General features: G+C 40.5%; 1 protein-coding gene across 1 annotated transcript; it reads right to left on the bottom strand.

Moving 5' to 3' along the window:
- Window positions 1-5,498: 5,498 nt before the first annotated feature.
- On the bottom strand, window positions 5,499-8,271 carry LOC131835240 (olfactory receptor 5AU1). The gene is given in 6 exon segments (XM_059179600.1): window positions 5,499-5,534; window positions 5,536-5,822; window positions 7,509-7,562; window positions 7,565-7,729; window positions 7,732-7,941; window positions 7,944-8,271. Coding segments are annotated over 6 exon segments (942 nt in total). The 5' UTR covers window positions 8,134-8,271.
- Window positions 8,272-24,976: the final 16,705 nt, after the last annotated feature.

The raw sequence follows: 24,976 nt of genomic DNA, 5'->3' as shown, positions 1-24,976 counted from the left end.
CCTGTTTCAATTAATGGCACTACCAGCCAGTCATACAAGTGTGCTGGCCAAAAACCTAAGAGTCATCCTCAACTACTTTATTTTCCTCCTTTTCCTTATCCAGTCCTTTAGAAAGTTCTGTCTCCTTTATATCCAAAATATATCTCCAATCCAATAACCTCTTTTTTAAAAAAAGATTTTATTTATTTATTTGACAGTCAGAGATCACAAGTAGGCAGAGAGGCAGGCAGAGAGAGAGAGGAGGAAGCAGGCTCCCCGCTGAGCAGAAAGTCTGATGTGGGGCTCGAGACCAGGACCCTGAGATCATGACCTGAGCCGAAGGCAGAGGCTTTAACCCACTGAGCCACCCAGGTGCCCCCCAATAACCTCTTACTCCTCCAACATTCTTGCCCATACCGAAATCACCTCTCATCAGGTTTATTGTAATAACGTCCTGACACTTTCCTTACTTCCAGTCTTGCTTCCACTAAAGGTCAAGGTTAATAGTTACAAACAGCAGAAAGTAACTGGCTTATTTAAACAGAAAAAGAGGGGTGCCTTGGTGGCTCAGTCGATGAAGGGTCCAATTCTTGATCTCAGCTCAGGTCTTGGCCTAAGGGTCATGAATTCAAGTCCCATGTTGGGCTCCACGTTGAGTGTGGAGCCTACTTTAAAAGTAAACAAAGAAACAAGCAAATAAATAAATAAATAAATAAATAAATAAATAAATAGAAAGAAAGAAACAGAAACAATTTGAGGAAATAGAACCGTGGCAGAGAATTTGGAGGCAAACTGGTGCACAGCTCTGGTAGAGAGGATCCATGGAATAACCAATAAAATCATGGAGTACTGTGCATCTGTTAGATACAACTCTTGTGGGTACCATCTCCAAGGGTCTAGGATGCGGTCACTTGTTTTACAGTGAAGGGGCAGGAATGACTGTCCCAAAGCAACTCTGCAGAAAGGTAAGAGCAGAACTTTTTTTTAAAGAAATATTTTATTTATTTGAGAGCAAAAGAGAGCAAGAGAGAGCGTGAATGGGGAGGAGAGGGAGAAGCAAGCTCCCTGCCGAGCAGAGAGCCTGATTCAGGGCTTGATCCCAGGACCCTGGGATCCTGATCTGAGCTGAAGGCAGATGCTTAACCGACTGAGCCCCCAGGCATCACCACAAGCGAATATTTTCAAATTTATGATTAAGTATAGCTGACATACGATATTATATTAGTTTCAGGTGTACGACAGAATGAGTCAACAAACCTATACTTCACTCAGTACTCACCATGATAAGTGTAGTCACCATACAACTCTATTACCATATTATTGACTATGTTCCCTACGCTGTACTTTTCCTCTCTGTACTTTATTTTATAATCTGGACGTTTGTACTCGAGAGCAGAACTTTAGGAAGCTTTTCTCCACCTACTCTCTCACTGCTACCCTCTTCCCAGAATATAGCCTGCTGACTCTGTATTCTCCACACCCAAGCCCCATTTTCTCCCATCTCTTCCCACATATTCCAGTTCAAGACAGACTGGTTTCCCCAGGAGTTTCTCGCAGAAAGAGTGGCTATGGTGGTTCAATCCTGGATTCTCTGCTTTCCTCTTACTTTATATTTTCCCCAGGAATGTTTTTCAAGGAAGGAGACACAACCTGAGCTGATTTGCCATCTGTGTGGTTTCTGGTGTATTCTGGTTCTTTACAAGTTCCTGCAGTTACTGGTGGAGATTACTGCATTGTTATTGAGAGGAGGGGTTGGCCTGGAGATATTTTTAACCCCCAAATTGTACAACTTACAGAAGGCTGATTTCCTGTCATCAGTGCAATAATTAGCACCTTGGGAAGGGATCTGGAATACATTGCCAATTAAGATTCATCTTAATTAACTCAACAAATACTTTGTGGTTATAAGCCAAGCATGGTTTTATGTGCTGGAAATAAAAATGAAAAGAAATTATTCCTACCTTCTAGTGGAAAAGAAGAGAAATTGATTCTATTATAATTATAATATTGCAAATCAAAATAATCACATCCCTTAATAAAGATACACACAAGGTTATTGGGAACACAAGATCCTTGGCAAAAGGAGGCTTCACAGAAAGATGACATTTGAGCAGAGAACTTGAAGAATGTGTAGGATTTTTCTAAGAAAGCAAATGGGAGAAAAATGTTACAGGCAGAGTACAAGCATGAGACCAAGAGAAAAAGCTTAAGGAAGTGTGGTATACTCTGGGATATACAAATAGATCAGTATTTCTAGAGCATAAATTGTGAATGGAAATAGGCACTCTATTTTAGCGCTATGGACTGGTTCTTCAGCTTTGTAGGAAGGTTATTTTTCAATAACTATCAAAACCTAAAATGTATGTACTTTCTGGTCAGGAATTGCCACATAGCTTCCAGCATTGTTTGTAAAAGGTTTGTAACAACCTAAATATCCATGAAAGGAGGAGCTGGTAAAATAAATGATGGACTGTCCAAACAATGCAAGTACATTATTAAAAAGAACACAAGATCTATAACTACTAACATAAACTAGTTTTTAAAACATACATATAGTTAAATGTGAAAATCTGGATGCTGAGCACTGTATATACAATATTATCATTTTTGAGTGTGTGTTGGAGGTGTGACTTCCCATAGATGCATAAAATATTTCTGGATGGGTTTGCAAGAAACTGGTAAGAGGAGCTGCCCCCCTGAAAATAGGAACTGGGGCTCTGGAGTAGGAGGCAATGACAGATTCTAAAACACTTTCCAATCATCCCTTGCTTCCTGATATTCACACTGATGTGCAGTCCATTGCCCTTGGAGTATGAACGGAGCCTGAGACTTTCTAGAAAACAGAATACAACAAAGGTGATGGAAATCATTTCTATGACGATGTGAAATACAACTGTGACTTCCATCTTGCTACAGACTCTACCGACCCTCACTCTTGTTAGATTTTATGAAGTAAACTGTCCTACAGAGAGGCCCACATGCCAAGGAACTGGACATGGCCTCTGGCTGGCAGCCCCAAGCACAAGGAACTGATTCCTGACAACAAGGATGTTGGCTTGGAAATATGTCCTTCTCCAGCTGAGCCTCAGATGAGACCCAATCCTGGCTGACACCTTGACTGCAGCCTTATGAGATTCTGAAGCTGAGAACCTAAAGGAGCCATGCCCAGATTCCTGACACACGGAAAAGTCTTTCTTTACTATTTCTATTAAGTATTAGGCTGAAGTTCCAAATCAGTGCAGTCAAGCAAGAAAAAAATTATTTTAAGTATGAGGATTGGAAGGGAAAAAGATAATATTCCCTACATGAAAACCCCTCCCAGTCTACAGATAAAATTTGGCATTGATAGAGAAAATGTAGCAGTGTGTTTGGACAAAAAGGGAAATATATAAAAGGCAATTTTATTTCTGTACACAAGCAAAAAATATCCAGATAATGCTTTTTAAAAAAATACTATATATTACATAGATATGCAAAAATATGAGGTCTCTAGATATGCAGAAATTATGAACAAAGTCATAAAGTCTTAATAAAAGACACTAAAGAAAACCTAATACCCTCCAGACCACTTACTGCATCTCTCTCATTTTATGGAAGAGGATTTCCTTTTTACATTGTCCTAAATATGGAAGAAACTATCTGGAGAGACCTAGAGGAGTCAGTGTCGATAGTATAAAAATTATAAGAGAATAATATGAGCAACTCATGGCAATAATCTTGAAAAACTAGAAGAAGGAAATAATTTTTTTGAAGATTTATTTATTTATTTGACAGAGAGAGAGAGAGAGCATGAGCACAAGCAGGGGGAGCGGCAGGCAGGGGGAGAGGGAGGATCATGACCTGAGCCCAAGGCAGATGCTCAAATGACTGAGCCACCCAGGCGTCCCGGAAGGAAATAATTTTTGAATAAAATACAAATGATCGGGATGCCTGGGTGGCTCAGTCAGTTAAGCCGCTGTCTTCGGCTCAGGTCATGATCCCAGGATCCTGAGATCCAGTCCCACATCGGGCTCCTTTCCCTGGGGCGAGCCTGTTTCTCTCTCTGCCTCTGCTTGCCACTTTGCCTGCTTGTGCTCTCTCTCTCTCTGACAAACAAATAAATAAAATCTTAAAAAAAAATAAAATAAAATACAAATGATCAAGTTGACTTAATAAACAGGGGAAAAAAACTAAAACAAAACCAATAATTATATAAGAAATAAGAAAGCTAATTAATGACCTACCTTTTAAGAAAGCATCAGTCTCAGTTAGTTTTATAGCTAAATATAGAGAATTTTTATTTATTTTACTTTTCTAAAAATAGGCTCCATGCCCAACATGAAGCCCAGTGTGGGGCTTGAACTCATGACCCTGAGATAGAGACCTGAGCTGAAACCAAGACCTTAACTGACTGAGCCATCCAGGCACCACAAAATATACAGCATTTTAATATTTTTTTAATTTTTTTAAAGATTTATTTATTTATTTATTTATTTGACACAGAGAGAGAGAGATCACAAGTAGGCAGAGAGGCAGGCAGAGAGAGGAGGAAGCAGGCTCCCTGCTGAGCAGAGGGACTGATATGGGGCTTGATCTCAGAACCCTGAGATCATCACCTGAACTGAAGGCAGAGGCTTTAACACACCAAGCCACCGAGATGCCCCAGTATACAGCATCTTTTAAAGAACAGATATTTCTATCTCACTTAAATTATTCCACACTACAGGCAAAGAAGAAAGACCTTCAATACATTTTACAAGCCTGGTTAATTCTTTTTTTTTTTTTTAAAGACATGTTTATTTGGCAGAGACACAGCGAGAGAGACAATACAAACAGGGGAACTGAGAAAGGAAGAAGCAGACTCTATACTGAGCAGGGAGCCCAGTGTGGGGCTCGATCTCAGGACCTGGACACCATGATCTGAGCCAAAGACAGACGCTTAACTGACTGAGCCACCCAGGTACCCAAGACTAGTTTACTCTTAACACTAAAACTTAATAAAGATAATACAAAAAGACAACAGTCTAACTTTATCTTTGAATATAGATGCCAAGAGTCTAAATAACATCTGCAAATCAAATCCAACCATCTATTAAAAGAAAATCATTTCACCACCAGGTAGAATTCCAGGAAATATGAATGGCTTAACATTAGGAAATATGTGTCTCCAATTCAGCACAGGAACAAATAAAGAAGGAAGATTACATGATTATATCAAGAGTAACTGAAAGTCAGCAGCCATTTCCAATAACAGCAGCTCATGTTTATTAAGTGCTTGCTCTGAACCAGGCACCCTTCTAAGTGCTTTGCCTGCATCAACTCAATTCTCCTAGCAACAACTGTATTGATACAATCATTAGTTTTCCTATTTTACAAAAGGGAAAACTAAAATTCAAGCAGACTCCCCACTGAGCAGGGACCCCGATGTGGGGCTTGATCCCAGGGCCCTGGGATCATGACCTGAGCCAGAGGCAGATCCTTAACTGACTGTGCCACCTGGGTGCCCCTCCCTTGGCTTTCTAAAGATATGTGGTATTCCATTATTCCATTATTTTCTGGCCCCAAACCTTTCTTAGAAGCTTCCTTCACATTCTTGTTTCTCAAGGAATAAATAAGGGGGTTCAGCATTGGGATTATCACTGTGTAGATCACAGCAACTGTGTGGTCTTGGGTCAATGAGTAGCTGGACCTGGGGCGCAGGTACATAACAAGTATTGTACCATAGAAGAGGCAAACAGCAGTGAGCTGGGAAGCACGGGTGGAAAAGGCCTTGAACCTGCCATGGACTGAGTTCATTCTCAGGATGGAAATGAGGATTAAGAGGTAGAAGACCAAAATGGTGACAGTGCAGCTCAAAAGGTTGACCATTCCATGCTCTTGGATCGGAAGAATAAACATTGTTAAAATGTCTATACTGCCTAGAGCAATCTATACTTTTAATGCCATTCCGATCAAAATCCACCGGTATTCTTCAAAGAGCTGGAGCAAATAATCCAAAAATTTGTATGGAATCAGAAGAGACCCCGAAATGCTAAGGAAATGTTGAAAAACAAAAATAAAACTGGGGGCATCATGTTACCTGATTTCAAGCTTCATTACAAAGCTGTGATCACCAAGATAGCATGGTACTGGCATAAAAAGAGACACATAGACCAGTGGAACAGAGTAGAGAGCCCAGATATGGACCCTCAACTCTATGGTCAATTAATCTTCGACAAAACAGGAAAAAATATACAGTGGAAAAAAGACAGTCTTCAATAAATGGTGCTGGGAAAATTGGACAGCTATATGTAGAAGAACAAAACTCGACCATTCTCTTACACCGTACACAAAGATAAACTCAAAATGGATAAAAGACCTCAACGTGAGACAGGAATCCATCAGAATTCTAGAGGAGAACATAGGCAGTAATCTCTTTGATATCAGCCACAGCAACTTCCTTCAAGATATGTCTCCAAAAGCAAAGGAAACAAAAGCGAAAATAAACTTTTGGGACTTCATCAAAATAAAAAGCTTCTGCACAGCAAAGGAAACAGTCAAAAATACAAGGAGGCAACCCACGGAATGGGAGAAGATATTTGCAAATGACAGTACAGACAAAAGGTTGATATCCAGGATCTATAATGAACTCCTCAAACTCAACACACACGAAACAGGCAAACATATCAAAAAATGGGCAGAAGATATGGACAGACACTTCTCCAATAAAGACATACAAATGGCTATCAGACACATGAAAGAATGTTCATCACTAGCCCTCAGGGAGATTCAAATTAAAACCACATTGAGATATCACCTTACACCAGTTAGAATGGCCAAAATTAACAAAACAAGAAACAACATGTGTTGGAGAGGATGTGGAGAAAGGGGAATCCTCTTACACTGTTGGTAGGAATGCAAGTTGGTGCAGCCTCTTTGGAGAACAGTGCGGAGATTCCTCAAGAAATTAAAAATAGAGCTTCCCTATGACCCTGCAATTGCACTCCTGGATATTTACCCCAAAGATACAGATGTAGTGAAAAGAAGGGCCATCTGTACCCCAATGTTTATAGCAGCAATGACCACGGTCGCCAAACTATGGAAAGAACCAAGATGCCCTTCAATGGACGAATGGATAAGGAAGATGTGGCCCATATACACTATGGAGTATTATGCCTCCATCAGAAAGGATGAATACCCAACTTTTGTAGCAACATGGACAGGACTGGAAGAGATTATGCTGAGTGAAATAAGTCAAGCAGAGAGAGTCAATTATCATATGGTTTCTCTTATTTGTGGAGCATAACAAATAGCATGGAGGACAAGGGGTGTGAGAGAGAAGGGAGTTGGGGTAAATTGGAAGGGGAGGTGAATCATGGGAGACTATGGACTCTGAAAAACAATCTGAGGGGTTTGAAGTGGCGGGGGGTGGGAGGTTGGGGTACCAGGTGGTGGGGGTATTATAGAGGGCACGGATTGCATGGAGCACTGGGTGTGGTGAAAAAATAATGAATACTGTTTTTCTGAAAATAAATAAATCAATTTAATTTAAAGAAAAAAAAATAAGTTGAAACCAGCAAAAAGGAAAAACAGGATCTCACTCAGCATGGTGTCCACACAATATGAGACAAGACAGGTGGTCCGGCACAGAAGTGAGTGAGCATGTGAGCATCACAGAATTTCAGACTAAAGATACAGCTTGTATGGATAAGAGAAATGAGAAACCCTGCACCATAGAAGCCTATAATAAAAGAGACACAGATCTCAGGAGGCATGGCAAGTGGGAAGAGCAGGGGTTACAAATGGCAGCATAGAGGTCATAGGCCAAGGTGGCAATGAGAGAGCACTCACTGGTGGTGAAACCCTCACAGAAGAACAGCTGGGCCATGCAGCCAAAATAGGAAATCACCTTCCTCTTGGCTGAGAAGTTCACCAGGGTCTGCGGAACAACCGTGGAGGAGTAGTAGAAGTCCGAGAAGGAGAGGCTCTTCAGGAGGGAGTACCTGGTATGTGCAGAGCACTCATGTGGATCAGGAGGAACATGATCAGGCTCCCCAGCACAGTGATGGTGTGTGTGCCCAGGAACACGGTGAAGAGCAGCTTCTGGAGCTGGGGGTCTCTGGTGAGGCCCAAGAGTTTGAATGCAGTCTCTTGGCTCAGGTTTGACCCTTCCATATTTCTCCAGTGCCCTGGCATGAGGAGCAAGGGGACCACCTGAAATGAGGGGGATCACCCAGTGGCTCTCACTGGATTTGGTTCTGCTTTAGTCAAGGGCAGCAATCTGAAGATTGGTCTCACTGTGGAAGTCCTTTGTAGGTAGGATTCTTTCACAGAGTAGGTCTTCTCTACTTGGTCATGTGGTTGGTTTGGAAGCATTACTAGAGCAGTAGTAAAAACAGAAAAGAAATATATAAAATTTGGTCTCTCTGCGACCTTAAGATGCTCTAAATAATGAAACAGTTACTTGGGAAATATTTGTTGACTGGCCTTCCTTCAGCTCAGGTCATGATCCCAGGGTCCTGGGATCGAGCCCCACATCGGGGTCTCAGCTCATCGGGGAGCCTGCTTCCCCTCCTCTCTCTGCCTGCCTCTCTGCCTGCTTGTGATCTCTGTCAAGTAAATAAATAAAATATTAAAAAAAAAAAAGGGAAGATTACATTCTAGGGACAGTGTTTTGTGTTAAAGCACACAGGTTCTGGCATCAGACTGCCAAGGTTCCAAGTTGGGACCTCACCACTAACTAGCTGTGTTAGTGTGGGAATGTTATTTAACCTCTCTGAGTTTCAGTTTTCTCATCTGTACAATAGGGAAAATAGCACTAATCTCAAAAGATTGTTGTAAGAATTCAATGAGTTAATCCACATAAAAGCATGTGAACAAAGCCTGGCATGTTAAGAAAGCTCAAAGAATGTTAGCTTTGATTATTCTCATTGGAGAGACAGACCTAGCGCATAACTAAATATGATTGATAAAATGAAACGATGACAAAATTTGGCAAGCAAAGCACCATCAAACACAGACAGAGACATGTGTGTGAGCAACAGTGACTGAACAACTTCAGACGATCCTGAATGTTCTAGAGGAGTTGAAGGCGATTATTGGATCAGCTCTAAAATGGCCTCTGAACTTGGCACAAGTTAAGCACCACTGTGAATTTTAACAGCGACGAGGGTTTGGGATGTGGGGAGATGGGGATGGTGTAGAGCATGAAGTATAAGCTGAGACCTTGCTCTTGGAAGTATCCTTGGCAGTCTTGAATCATTTCCAAGGAACAGGATCACCCCGAACTCGAAGGTCTTTGGGACCAGAGGGAAAGGAACATCTCCTCCCCAGGACTTAGGCTTTATAAATGCCTTTCCTATTGGGAGAATGAACAAGGCATGGATACACCATCTGCTGCTCTGCTGCCCATGTTTCTGAATTACCTCTGGATTCTGGAGTCAGTTAAGCACTCCATGCTCTTTGATGAGGACCCGCAGCTGCAAAGACTTTGAAGCCAGCAGATGTGATTGGGTAGGGTGAAAGAGTGCAGAAGTGAGCCCCTTTGTCCTGCCCTGAGGAGTACAAGTGAATGACACAGCTGTGGGTGATGTTGGGAGGATTTGGGAGAGGAGAGGTGCATTGAGCGAAGTTTCTAATTTATCCCACTTGCAGAGTTTCTGGAATCATCAAACTACCAGGGCAGGAGAAGACTCAAAAGATATAGATAACTAAACTTGACTATGGAGTAAGATAACAAAGGCACTCCGGCTACTGGTAGAGCACTGTGAATGGTGACAAGAAGAAAACACTGTAATAATGCCTGAAGAGGTCACATGATCCACTAAAGTTGAGACACTTGAAGAGGGAAAATTTGAACAAAGAGCCTTGAAACTTCTTTTAAAGCACATGAAGCATAACTCTGTGATTTATCTGATGTCAATGAGATGTAACATTCAGCCATTTTTAAAAAAATTTATTTATTGGAGCGCCTTGGTGGCTCAGTGGGTTAAAGCCTCTGCCTTTGGCTCAGGTCATAATCTCAGCATCCTAGGATCAAGCCCCGCATCGGGCTCTCTGCTCAGCGGGGAGCCTGATTCCTCCTCTCTTTCTGCCTGCCTCTCTGCCTACTTGTGATCTGTCTGTCAAATAAATAATTTTTTAATTAATTAATTAATTAACTTTCTTACTTACTTATGTAAAGGAGGGAGAGAGAGAGCGCATGCGTGAGCACAGCGGGAAGGACAGAGGGAGCCAGAGAAGATCCAAGGCAGACACCGCACTGAGCACTGAGTGCAGAGTCCGATGTGGGGCTCGATCTCACGATCCTGAGATCATGACCTGAGCCAAAAATCAAGAGTCAGATACTTAACCAACTGAGACATCCAGGTGCCCCGCATTCAGCCATTCTTAAACTAATAGCTGTTAGTTTATAACAAAGCCCATTATCGTAGGGGTGTGGGCAGCCCTAGATTTGGGTTGCAAATGTCATTAGCTCCATTGGTTTCAAAGGCCGACCCAACTTCAAAGCAAATTACAAAGCCTTCAGAGAAATGACTGTAAAAATCCCAGGTTGGGGTAACTTACAGGAACTTCAGGGAAGCTGAGAAATTGTTACGAGTGGAGTAGGACTTCTTTAGCCCCAGCTTTACATCTTCCTTCAATAGACTGTTTTGGTGTGGGTAACTGACCTGCAAGTATCTCGCTCATGAAAATAATGGAAAAACTGAGGAAAGTGGGAATGCGGCCAATGATCAGAATAGTGTACGTGAGGTGGGGAGGTAGGGTGGGACAGGATAGGGTGGTAGGAAATACAGCGGGTAACTGATCAGGACCTCCAGGTTCATTACTTGCTTTAAATCCTCTCTTTCTCTCCACTTTCCCCTCACATCTTCTCTGATCTGCGCTAAACTCAGAATCAGAGTACAGAGAGTAAGCCAAGCAAGGGACGGTGAAGAAATTGACATCTCCATCAGTTTTCCAAGGGACACTGAAATAACCATCATTTCTGTTGGCTACAGTTTGTACCTGTGAATGAAAACTAGGAAGAAAACTTAAGGGTGGTCTTTTCACATGGAAATGGTTAGTGTCCAGGAGTGAGAACCAGTGCCTGGGGCCTGTAGGTGAGGGAGTAGTCGTCAAGGGGCTTTATTTACAGCTGCCTCCTTGCTCTCCTCCCTGGAATGGCAGAGTGGGAGCACAGATAGAGAGAAGGCAGCCAAAGGAACAGCTAGTGCATCTCTTTGAGCAACAGTGACCCTAAACAATGGTTCTCAAGCATTAAGGTGTCCTGCCCAGACTTCACCAGAGAAGGTTGTTATTTGTGCAGATTCCTGGTCCCAAACTCAGAAAATTTGATCTAGTAGGTCTATAGCTGGGCCCCCAAATCTGGTGATGAAACAGGGCATCTCTGAGCCACACTTTGAGAAACACTAAACCATGGGGTACCTGTGGGAGCAGACAGATCTTCCTGAGCCACACATAAATATCCTTTTCTAACGTGCTGGAATTCTCCATGTCCTGGAAAATCAGCCCATGAGTAGGATGGTTCTCCCGGCCATTCTCTTCCTTCCTGAATGTGTATCAATAGTCAACAATTTCCAGAAATCTGAATGTTACCTCATGATAATCAAACACCAGAGAACTTCCTCCTTCAAAGTTGCTTGACATGTTCTTAAGCAAATCATTTAATTCTAATAAAGCATATGACTTGATGGCAAAGCTCTTGCTCTAGAGATCAGAACACAAGCCTTTAGTAGAAAAACAATAAAGACTAAGCCAGATTCTTTGGGTCCGTAGACTGAAATGTGGAGATCATAGACTTTAACCTTTCACATGGTGATGGGAAGAAAGCAGCTCCTACTCCCCAAGATGTCCTCGAAACTGATCTCAAGGGTGGGGAGAGACATCCCTTCCCCTGGGCAGCCCAGCAGCTCACAGCTGGGGACGATGATGTGTTCACTGATGAGATTTTAGGAGGCAGCTGAGGAAGTGAGAATAATTGGCCCCAGGTAGACCCATTAATGTGTTTGTGAAGTTAGTAGCATCTCCAAGAGCCTCTATCCTGAGGAATAATAAGGTGACTAGGAACCTGGGAATGGAGAGAAGGGGTCTACACGAGATCTCAGTCAGTATGCTCATCATTAGCCCCAAAAGACTGTTCTCCCTTTACCCTAAACTGAACTCTTACATAATTATTATTTGTATTTTTCTCCACTGGAAAACCACATTTTTGTAGCTTTGCTTTTCTTGTATGCCAGTTAGCCAATGTATACCTAGGACCTCCTTGCCCAAGATCATAGTAAAATTAAAGCTATATACTTAGTTTCCAAAGATTTGGGGATTTCCTAGGGATCTTTCTGTTCTTGATTTCTAATTTAATAGCATGTGGTCAAAGAACATACTTTGTATGACTTGAATGCTTGTGAATTTATTGAGACTTGTTTTATGGCCCAGAATATGTTCCCTTTTGGTGAATGTTCCATGTTGACTTAAAAAGAATGTATATTCTGCTGTTCTTGGGTAGAGTGCTCCATAATCACCAGTTAGGTCAAGTTGCTTGATACTGTTGTTCAAGTCTACTATATCCTTTCTGATAGTCTGCCTGCTTGTTTTTTTATAAAGTATTGAAGGGGGAGTATAATGAATAACTGTAATGGTGAGTTTGTTTATTTCTCCCTATAGTTCTCTACTTTTTGCTTGAGGTATTTTGAACTTCCTTTATTAGGCAAAAATAAAAAAAAAAGAACATATTGTTATGTCCTCTTGATAAATTTACCCACTTATTATTACAAAATTACTTTCTTTATGCCTACTGATACTTTTTGCTCTGAAATACACTTTTTCTTTATTTTTTAAAAAGATTTTATTTATTTATTTGACAGACAGAGATCACAAGTAGGCAAAGAAGCAGGCAGAGAGAGAGAGTGGGGAAAGCAGCTTCCCTGCAGAGCAGAGAGCCTGATGTGGAGCTTGATCCCAGGATGCTGGAATCGCGACCTGAGCTGAAGGCAGAGGCTTTAACTCACTGAGCCACCCAGGCGCCCCTAAGTACACTTTTTCTGATAGTAATACTGTCACTACAGTTTTATTGAATACTATTAGCATGGTAGATCTCTTTCTATCCCTTTACTCTTAACCTTTTATTTTCAACTTTGCTGTGCCATTATGTTTGCAGAATTTCTCCAAGCAGACCTGAATTCTGGGTCTTTCTAGGATGACAATATGCCCAAAAAACTGATTTCAGATGTACCCTGTCACACAGTAAACATTCAGGAATGTTTTGAAGCTTTATTAGATAGAAAACCTGGTATGGACTAGGCAAAAATCAAACAAACATTGTGAAAGGCAACTTGGTGAAGAATGGGACAAGATCCCCACCCCATCAGATGTTATCCTTGACAGCTGACTACCTTAGTGGAGATCTGAAAGCCAGGGATAATTGCCCCTTTGCTGGATTACTGCTGTGTCTTCTCTGTGGAGGTATTGTTACTCAGTCTCTCATTTCCGTTATTGATGGTGAAGGAGTTTGCATCCCTTGCGTGGTCTTTAGCTTGTTACTCATTAAAATCATTTTGAGAACAAACACCCCAAGTTTTAGGTGTGGCTTTTGTAAACATCATATATCTGGAATTTTTTCCTTTAGCCAATCAGAGCATCTGTGCTTTTATGTTGGTAAGATTCGGGGGTTTGGTTTGGATTTCTGGCTTTTTTTTTTTTTTTTACAATTTAGGGGAGCTTTAATATATATTGAATTTATTTTTACAATTCACTTGATTTTTCCATTTATCGTACTTTTTCTAATTTGCTTCCCTCTCCCAGTCTCTGACATTATTTTCATTTCCTTTTGGATTAAATTTTCTTTGTTTTTCAATGTGTTTTTCCCCCCTTCTACTGATCCTTCTATTTCTATTAGTAGCTATCCTTAAATATTTAACAGTGATATTTAAGTCTATCAAATATGCTTAAACTCATGATTCATATTGATATATCTTTAAAAAGATATATTTGAGAGAGAGAGAGAGAGCAAGCATGAGTAGGAGGGCCAGCAGGAGAGGTGGAGAGAATCTCAAGCAAACTCCATGCTCAGCTCTGAAATCCAACACAGGGCTTGATCTCATGACCCTGAGGTCATGACCTGAGTGGAAACCAAGAGTCAGACATTTAACCAACTGAGCCACCCAGAGACCCCAAGTTCATAATATTTAAGTAAATTAATTGGTCACTGGATTAGTGTTCCATTGCCATAGAATAAATCCTCCCATAATTTAGTAGTTTAAATCAATAAACATTTATTATCTTATAGTCCTGAGAAGTGACATAATACAATTTCCACAATATCCTATTGTAACACAGGTCAGCCCTATTCACTGTGGGAGTGGACTACACAAGGGTATCAATACCAGGAGGTGAAAGTCTTGAGGCCATCTTGAAGACTGGCTATCACAGTTTGCCCCCTGGACCTCAATGACTTGTGTCCACCTTATATGTAAAATACCCCTTCCCAAGGTCCTCAGTGGTCACATTCCATTACAGTGTCAGCTCAAGTCCATGATCACATCATCTAAACTAGGTAGGTATAGATGAAACTCATTAGGTAGAGTTACATGGCATTTCTCCAGTACAATTCCACTCAATCATAAGGCTGATGAGCCAAACGCACAAGTTATATCTGGCTTCTACACTCATAACATATAATGAAAGGACAGGTATGGGATAACCACTATGGAATAAAAAGGAGGGATGAGGAAGGTAGGCACACAAAAGTCATTGAGTTATAAAAATTCTGAAATCCAGGGCATCTCCCTGGCTTAGCCAGTTAAGTGGCTGCCTTCAGCACAGGTCATGGTCTTGGGGTCCTAGGATCAAGCCCCAGTTAGGATCCCTGCTCAGTGAAGCATGTGCTTCTCCCTCTGCCCTTCCCTGGCTTATGCTCTCTCTCTCAAATAAATAAATAAATAAATAAATAAATAAATAAATAAAATCTTTTTTGAAATAATACAGAATATGTCTTCTGATCATAATGGCAACAAACTAGAAATCAATAACAGGGGTGCCTGTGTGGCTCAGTTGTTAAGTGACTGCCTTTGGCTCAGGTTATGATCCCAGGGTCCTGGGATTGAGCCCAGCATTGGGCTGCCTGATCAGTGGGAAGCCTGCTTCTCCCTCTCCCACTCCTCCTGCTTGTGTTGCCTCTCTTGCTGTCTCTCTCTCTCAAATAAATAAATAAAATCTTTAAAAAAAGAGAAAACAATAACAGAATAGGAAATAGGAAAATATGCAAACACTTGAACTTTTAACAACACAAATCTAAATAACTTACGGAGGAAAAAAAATTAAAGGGAATCAAAATCACACTAAACTGAATAAAAATTAAATTATAACATATCAAAATTTGTGGGACACAGCTACAGCAACACGAAAAAATAAGTTTATAGCATTAAGTGCTTATATCTTAAGAACCCACAAAAAGCACAAAACAAGCCTGAAGCAAGCAGAAGAAGGGGAATAATAAAGATAACAGCAGAAAAAATGAAATTGTGAAGAGAAAAATAGAAAAAATGAACAAAATGTGGCTCTTCAAATGGATCAACAATCTTGAAAAACCTCCAGCAAGACTGACAAAGGAAAAAAAAAAAAAGACACAAGTTACTAATATAAAAAATCAAACAGTTAAATCTCACTACAGAGCCCACAGACATTAAAAGAATAATAAGAGCATAGGGAAAAAAAATAAAGGGAGCATAGGTGAAACAACTCTACCCACATAAATTCAACAACTTTGATATGACGGATCAATTCCTAAAAAATAAAACACTACTAAAATCACTCAATACAAAATAGAAAAGTAACTGAGTTACTTATTTTAAAAATAAATCTCTAGGTCTAGATGGTTTCAGTGGATAATTCCACCAAATGTTAAAAAAAAAAACTATACCAACTCTACATAATCTCTTCAAGAAAATAGAAGGAACCTTTCCAAACCATGATACTAATCAAACCAAACCAAAAACCAGAACAAGATCGTAGTAAGAAAAAAAAGTCTCATGAATATAGACCCCAAAGTCTGCAATTAAATATGAGCATGTAGAATCTAACCAGGCATATAGAAAAAATTATGTACCGTGACTAAGTGGGTTTGTTTCTGGGATGCAAGTTTCTTTCAACATTTGGAAAACAGTCAATAGAATACACCATATTAACAAGCTAAAGAAGAAAGTAAGAAAGTCACACAATAGGGGTGCCTGGGTGGCTCAGTGGGTTAAGCCTCTGCCTTCAGCTCAGATCCTGATCTCAGGGTCCTGGAATCAAGCCCCGCATGGGGCTCTCTGCTCAGTGGGGAGCCTGCTTTGCTCTTCTCTCTACCTGCCTCTCCACCTACTTGTGATCTCTATCAAATAAATAAATTAAAAAAAAAAAAAAAGAAAGTCACACAATAACACCAACTGATGTACAAAAAGCACTTAACAAAATTCAACACTCAATCATGGGGAAAAAACAAACCAACCAACCTCTCAGCAAGTTAAAAGTAGAGGGAAATGGAAAATTACCCTAAACGATAAAACTTGCAGCTAACATCATACTTATGGTAGAAGACTGCATATTTTTCCCTTTAAAAATGGGAACAAAGCAAGGATATCTGCTCTTACTACCCTTGTACATCATTGTACTGGAAATTCTAGCCAGTGGAAGAATGCACAAAAAGGAAACAAAAAGAACACATATTGGAAAGGAAGAAATGTAAGTACCCCTTTTTACAGTTGATGTCACTATCTAGGCAGATGAGTCTACAAATGTATTCTCAATGAATTGAGAAAATCCCTTTCTCAGTGCAGCTACTAACCAAGCAATCAACAAACTCTTAGAATAAGAGAGTGCAGTGAGGTTACAAAATACAAAATCAAGACATAAAAATAAAAGAATAAAGTAGAAAGAATCATTCTTCCCAATTTTAAGACTATCTTGTTACAGTTAACAAAAATATGGTATAGATTGATGGATAAATACATTGCTCAACAGAACAAAATAGAAAACCCTAAAATAGAATCCACATAAGTAGGCCCAACCAACTTTTGACAAAGGTGCAAAAGCAATTTCCTGGTAGAAGGATAATCTTTTCAACAAACGGTGCTGGAGCAACTGAACAGCCATAGGTAAAAACAAACACACACACACACGAATGCTTTCAATCTAAACCCTACATCTTATACAAAAAATTTTTTTAATGGCTTATAGATTTAAATGTAAAAGATGACTATAAAACTTGTCAGAAGAGAACCCAGAAATGCACCCTCAACTCTATGGTCAACTAATCTTCGACAAAGCAGTAAAGAACGTCTAATGGAAGAGAGACAGTCTCTTCAACAAATATTGTTGGGAAAATTGGACAGCCACATGCGTAAGAATGAAACTGAACCATTCTCTTACACCACACACAACAATAGACTCAAAATGGATAAAAGATCTAAATGTGAGATAGAAATCCATCAAAATCCTAGAGTAGAATACAGATAGCAACCTCTTTGACCTCGGCCACAGCAACTTCTTGCTAGACACATCTACAGAGGCAAGGAAACAAAAGCAAAAATGAACTACTGGGACTTCATCAAGACAGAAAGCTTTTGCATATCAAAGGAAACAACCAGCAAAACTAAAAGGCAGCCTATGGAATGGGAGAAGATATTTGCAATTGATGCATCAGATAAAGGGCTACTACTATCCAAGATCTATAAAGAACTTATCAAACTCAACACCCAAGAAAACAAATAATTCAGTCAAGAAACGAGCAGAACACATGAACAGACATTTCTCCAAAGAAGACATACAGATGGCCAACAGACACATGAAAAAAATGCTCAACATCATTTGGCATCAGGGAAATATGAATCAAAACCACAATGAGGTATCACTTCATACCAGTCAGAATGGCTAAAATTAACAAGTCAGGAAACAACAAATGTGGAGAAAGGAGAACCCTCTTACACTGTTGGTGGGAACGCAAACTGGTACAACCACTCTGGAAAACTCTATGGAGGTTCCTCAAGAAGTTAAAAATAGAGCTACCCTACAACCCAGCAATCGCACTACTAGGTATTTACCCCAAAGACACAAATGTAATGATCCGAGGGGCACCTACACCCCATGTTACAGCAGCAATGTCCACAATAGCCAAACTATGGAGAGAGCCAAGATATCCATCAACATATGAATGGATCAAGATGTGATAAACACACACACACAATGGGATATTATTACTCAGCCATCAAAAAGGATGAATACTTACATTTACACTGAAGTGGGTGGAACTGGAGGGTATTATGCTGAGCGAAATAAGTCAATCAGAGAAAGACAATTATCACTTGGTTTCACTCATGTGGAATATAAGAAACAGCACAAATGATCATAGGGGAAGGAATGGACAACTGAATGAGAAGTCATCAGAACCATGAGAGACTCTTAACTATAGGAAACAAACTGAGGGTTGCTGGAGAGGAGGTGAATGGGGGATGGGTAACTGATGGGCATTAAGGAGGGCATATGATGTGATGAACACTGCATGTTATATGCAACTGATTAGTTATTTAACTCTACATCTGAAACTAATAAGGTACTATAATGTTGGCAAATTGAATTTACATAAAAAACCTTATGAGAAAAAAAACCAGGAGAAAACCATCAGGATCTAGTTCTTGGTAAAGAGTTATTAGAAATGACACTAAAAGCATGATCCATAAAAGACAAAAATTGATAAACTGGACCTTATCAAAATTAAACACTTAAAAAAGATCTGTTAAACATGAAAAGACAAGATACAGAATGAGAGGAAATATTTGCACACTATTTGACAAATGATCTGTATCTAGAATATATAAGGAACTCTTAAAACTCAGGGTTTTTTGTCTGTTTTTGTTTTGTTTGATTTAAGTAAGCTCTACACCCAACATGGTGAAACCCCTCAAGATTCAGCGTTAAAAAAAAAAAAATCCAATTATAAGGACATTTGGCTAGGTCAGTCAACAGAGCATGCATCTCTTGATCTCGGGGTCGTTAAGTTTAAGCCCCATGTTCGCCAAAGAGCTTACCTAAAATAAAATAAAATAATAAAAAAAAAATCCAATTATAACATGGATAAAAGGCATGGATAGTTCACCAAGTGGCAGATAACCCCGTGAAAAGATGGTATCATTGGCCATTAGGGAAATGCAAACAAGCAAACAAAAACAAAATCCCACTTTCATACCTATTAAAAAAGTGAAAATAAAAACTAGTCATAATCTTGCAGCATCGGAGTGCCTGGGTGGCTCAGTGGGTTAAAGCCTCTGCCTTCGGCTCTGGTCATGATCCTGGGGTCCTGGAATCGAGCCCCGCATTGGGCTCCCTGCTCAGCAGCGAGCCTGCTTCCTCCTCTCATTCTGCCTACCTCTCTGCCTACTAGTGATCTCTGTCAAATAAATAAAATTTAAAAAAATAATCTTGGGGCACCTGGGTGGCTCAGTCAGTGGAGCATGTGACTCTTGATCTCAGGGTTTAAGTTTGAGGTTTGAGCCCCACATTGGGTGTGGAGATTACATTAGAAAAAAAGTAACTAGTGACGATCTCAAATCTTGCCAAGAATGCAGAGAAACTGGATTTCTTGTTCTTGTTGGTGGGAATGTAAAATAACACAGCAACTCTGGTAAATGGTTTGGCAATTTCTCATAAAATTAAATATACACTTACCTTGCTACTCACCAATCACGACACTCCTTCCTGGGCATTTATCCCAGAGAAATGAAAACATACATCCCCGAAAACTGATACACAAATATTCATAGCAACTTTATTTGTAATAGCCCCCAACTGGAAACATCCCAAATGTCCTTCAACAGATGAATGGTTAAATAAACTGGTACATCCACAGCAACAAAAAGGAACAAACTATTGTTACATGTAACAACTTGGGTGGGATTCAAGGGCATTGTGCTATGTGTGTGTGTGTGTGTGTGTGTGTGTGTGGAGAGGCAGCCAGTCTCAAAAGGTTACATACTGTATGATGCCATTTTTATAACTTCTTGAAACAGCAAAATTATAGTAATGAAGAACAGATTAGTGATTTCAAAAGTTAGGAACAGGGACACCTGGGTGGCTCAGCGGGTTAAAGCCTCTGCCTTCAGCTCAGGTCATGATCCCAGGGTCCTGGGATCGAGCCCTGCATCAGGCTCTCTGCCCGGCAGGGAGCCTGCTTCCTCCTCTCTCTCTGCCTGCCTCTCTGCCTACTTGTGGTCTCTGCCTGTCAAATAAATAAATAAAATCTTTAAAAAAAAAAAAAAAAGTTAGGAACAGCTGTAGGAGGATGGGGGACATAGTATGACAATAAATAGTATAACGGTTCTTTGGGTGCAATGGCACACTTCAGTATATTGAGTGTGGTGATAGTTACATGAATTAACACATGTGATAAAATTGTGCAGAAACAAACATGAGGGAATGTAGTAACTGCCGAAATCTGAGTAAGTTCTGGAGTTTTTTTTTAAGAGAGAGCGTGCACGAGAAAGACTGTGAACACAGGGGAGGGGCAGAAGGGAGAGAAATTCAAGCAGGCTCCATGCCCAGTGTAGAGCCTGATATAGGGCTCAATTCCAGGACCCTGAGATCATGACATGAGCTGAAATCAAGAGTCAGAGGCCCAACCGACTGAGCCACGCAGGCACCCTAGGTCTGAAGTTGATTCGTTTTGACTAATGTACCATAGTAGCATTAAGATGTTAATATTAAGGGAAACTGGAGGATGGGCATATGGGAAGCTCTCTGTACTGTTTTTTGTTTTTTAATGATGAGGTTTACATTTATTTATTATTAAAATTTTAAAACTTTAAATTCTCGTTAACACTCAATGCAATATTGGTTTCAGTAGAATTCAGTGGTTCATCACTTACATATTCTGTACTGTCTTTGCAACTTTTCTGAAAAATCTAATGTTACTCCAACATTAGGGGCATGGCAGGCAGAGGGAGAGGGAACAGGCTTCCCATTGAGCAAGGAGCCAGAGGCAGGGCTTGATCCCAGGACCCTGGGATCATGATTCAAGCCAAAGGCAGATGCTTAAGTGACACCCTAGTGTCATTGAAGCTTATTTATTTATTTTTTTAACATTTTATTTATTTAAGTCATTTCTTTTATCTCTATACCCAATGTGGGGCTCGAACTCATAATCCTGAGATGGAGTCGTATGCTCTTTTGAGTCAGCCAAGCGTTCTTAGAAGCTGATTTTTAAAAGTGGAAAGATAAAAACTTTTTAAAAAGATTTTGTGTGTCAGAGAGAGAGAGAGAGAGAGTTCAAACAGGGGGAGCAGCAGGCAGGAAAAGGAGGCTTCCTGCTGAGCGAAGAGCCCAATGCGGGGCTCAATCCCAGAACCTTGGGATCATGACCCAAGTCAAAGGCAGATGTTTAGCTAACTGAGCCACCCAGGTGTCCCAGGAAGAAAAACTTCTAAGAAAAAATTCTTAAAATCTGTTTTGAAGATTATTTATTTTAGGGGGAGAGAGCATGAGTGGGTGTGGGGCAGGAAGTCCAGAGGGAGAGGGAGAGAGAATCTCAAGCAGATTCCCTGCTAAGCATGGAGCCTGACGTGGGGCTCAATCCCACAACCCTGAGATCATGACCTGAACTGAAATCCAGAGACAGAGACTAAATCGATTGAGCCACCCAGGTAGCTCTTAACAAAAAAAGTTTTTCAAGTGACACCACTAGGATACCAGAATAGCTAAGATTGGAAAATAGCAGGTATGCAAGGGATATACTCTTTATTCCTGTATGAGATAATACTCTTTATTCCAGTGATTTCATTCTTAGATTTACACCCAGCAGAAATGGACACATTTGTTTAAAAAAAAAAAAAAAAAAAGACATGCTCTAGAATGTTCATAGCAGCTTTATTCATAATAGCCAAAACTGAAAACAGTCTAAATGCCTATTCACAGAATGAATAAATCGCAGTGTATCTGTATAATGTAATACTATACAATAGTATGAATGAACAAACTACAACATGCAACAATATAGATGAACTGAAATGACAATGCTGAATCAAAGAAGCTAGACATAAAAAACTACATAATATATCACTTATTTGAATTTCAAAAACAGGCAGAAAGAATCTATGGTGTCAGGATAATAGATGTCCTTGGGATGGTGGTGTAAGTGGCTGGAAGAGGGCATGCATGCGAGGGACTTCTGCAGTGCTGGTGATTCTCCAATCCTTGATTTTCTTGCTAATTTTTGTGAGTGTGTTCAGTGTGCAAAAAGTAACAGCTGTACACATGATTTGTGGACTTTTCTGTATGTAAATTATACAATAAAAGTTTACCAAAGAGCAAAGTAAGACACACTCAAACACACTAATTTAAAAAAAACTAAAATTTTAAGGACAATACCAAGTGCTGATAAGGATGTGAAGCAACTAAAATTTCATTTACAGCTAATGAAAATATAAATTAGTACAATCACTTGGGAGAGCTGTTTGGCAATATCTATTAAAGCTGAAAATACACATACCCTAGGCCCAGTTCCACCCAACTATATACATACCCAACAGAAATGTGTACAGATGCGTTCTCAAAAGACATGTACAAGAATGTTCACGGGAATATTACCTCAAACCAAAAACAATCTAAATGTCCTTCGATGCTGACAGAGCCGATGAAGATCAGGTACAGCCCAAAACTGTAGGAAAATGAACCTCCTTGAGGCATCCCTCAGTCAGTGGGGAACAGGAGCCAGTGGACAAATACTCCAGCCTCCTGTGCCCCAATCCTTAGAAAACTCCAAGAAGCATTATGTACCCAATCCCAATAACAAACCTTTATATCGGCTTTTTCTTAACTCACTCTTCCACTTCCTCACAAGTCCTGTCTCTTGGTATCATTCCCCAAATAAACTACATCCAAGTGTTTCTCCCAGGGTGAGCCCAAACATCAATATCACTATTCCATCTACGTATAGTTCACAAACAGAGGACACCTATCTATGGTGACGGAGGTCAGAGTAGTGATTACCAAGGGGGGAGGGTAATGGCTGGAAGGGGCACGAAGGTTGTTTCTGGGATGCTAGTAATTCTCCATATCCTACCAGAAAGGTGGTTTATGCAGGCATATTCATTTTTAAGTCTTCATGAAGCTGTATGCTTAAAATGCATGCATTTTATAGTATATATGTATACTTTAATTTTAAAAAATAAAGAGTGGAGGTGTTGAGGGGTAGAACTGCCCACTAAAGGGAGAGTGGGCTTTGTAAGGGAAATTGGACTTCCAGGTATTGAAAGAGGTTAACTTTTTTCTTTTTTAAAAGAGATTTTATCTATTTATTTGAGAGAGCGAGCCAGCACAAGAGAGGGAGCCAGCACAAGAGAGGGGTGTGTGTGTGTGGGGGGAAGCAGACTCCCTGCTGAAGAGGGAGCCCAACACAGGCTTGATCCCAGGACCAGGATCACGACCCAAGCTGAAGGCAGTTGTTTAACTGTCTGAGCCACCCTGGTGCCCCGATTGACTGATGTCAATGAGCACATCCATCCTTTTTGGATAATGCACAATCTCCTCCTTGGCAATCAAACATGGATTATTAGGGATTTGTTGGAGGCACTGGGAGAGGACTGTGAAATATTACAGTGAAAGCAGGGGCACTTAAGTTCCCCTACAAGAATGCATCTTCAGCCTTGCTGGGCATTCAAGCTGTTTCCAAGACTGCCTCATCCAGGGCTGACCCTCCCCTACTTTTTCCTTTCCCTTTCCCACCCATTCATTCAACATATTTTGATGTTGCAGACACTCTGAAACACTCAGGATAATATTGGTTAACAGTGAAAGATGTGGCTCCTGTTCTGAGTTCCACTCTACTGAGAACATATTAATCAAGTAATCATACACATTGTTGACTGTGGCTGTATTTAGTGCTACAAAAGAAGAGATTCCTCGTTCTGGGATAGCTACTTGCCCACTTAACAAAGGCAGGTGAGAGAGGATTCCTGGAGGTAGCAACACTTGAGCTGAACTCTTAAGAGTGAACCAAAGTTCACTATGGAACCAAACGGACAAAGGTGGAGGGAGTGAGCCTGGGGAGTGAGAGGCACAAAAAATTTCGAACAAGGAAAGTGAGGAGCACATGGTAGAGAGGCTGGACTGATAGGCAAGGAAAGACTGGATGCCATGTGCACTGTAGTAAGAGGTTTTGTCATTATCTTAAGACAAGGAAAGCCAGAATGGCTTTTAAACGAAGAAGTGCCATGATTATATGTGTTCTGAAAAGATCAGGAAGGCTGTTGTGTGGAGAAGTGATTGGAAAAGGATCCAAGTGGGTGTGGGTATACAGGAGAGTACTGTAGTAAACCAGGAGCAAGGGGATGGTAACTTGGACTGGAACGGTGCCAATGAAGTGCCAATGAAGACTGGGAGAAAATAAAAATGACTGGACGCACATTTTAGGAGGCCCAAGAGCTTTAACAGTGCTATAAAAATGGCATGTCATTTTTCTTTCTGAACAAAGCAAATATAATCAAGTATTTACATCAGCTAGATACAGGAGTATGGATTATGTTAAACTTGGTAGTTGTTCTTGTTTCACTAGCATATTACTTCTTAGGAAAAATGATGTGTGGTTATGTTGCAACTGAATTGTGCCTAGGATATTCTGAAACTGTTAAGTATAAATATTCCTCAATGACAGGACTGACGAGTGCCAAAAAGTTGCAAAAAAGAGGGCAGGGTGGAGGGAAACATGGCTATGGAACCACTGACACCCAAAGGGCTTTGCAAGGAAGACAAAAAGAAAAAGTGTATGTGGGTCAGGCAGGAGGCCTCAGATACACCAAAGCTAAAATCAAGGCTCCCAAGGTCTGTAGAGATCTAGGGAAAATAAACCTTCCAATCATTTGCGTGAAGACTGCTATCTGGTCTAGTGAGAGACTGTGCTGGAGGGTTAATTATTTTGAAGGGGTGATGTATATCCTTACACTTAGGTTATGTGCTTAAGAGGACAAGACTGGATGAACTTCAGAGGAGTGGTACTGCCATGTGCCTCATCCACAGG

The sequence above is a fragment of the Mustela lutreola genome, chromosome 7 (assembly GCF_030435805.1).
Source record: "Mustela lutreola isolate mMusLut2 chromosome 7, mMusLut2.pri, whole genome shotgun sequence".
Taxonomy (NCBI): domain Eukaryota; kingdom Metazoa; phylum Chordata; class Mammalia; order Carnivora; family Mustelidae; genus Mustela; species Mustela lutreola.
The sequence above is the reverse complement of the archived record's forward strand: the minus strand, read 5'-3'. Positions and strand labels throughout refer to the sequence as shown.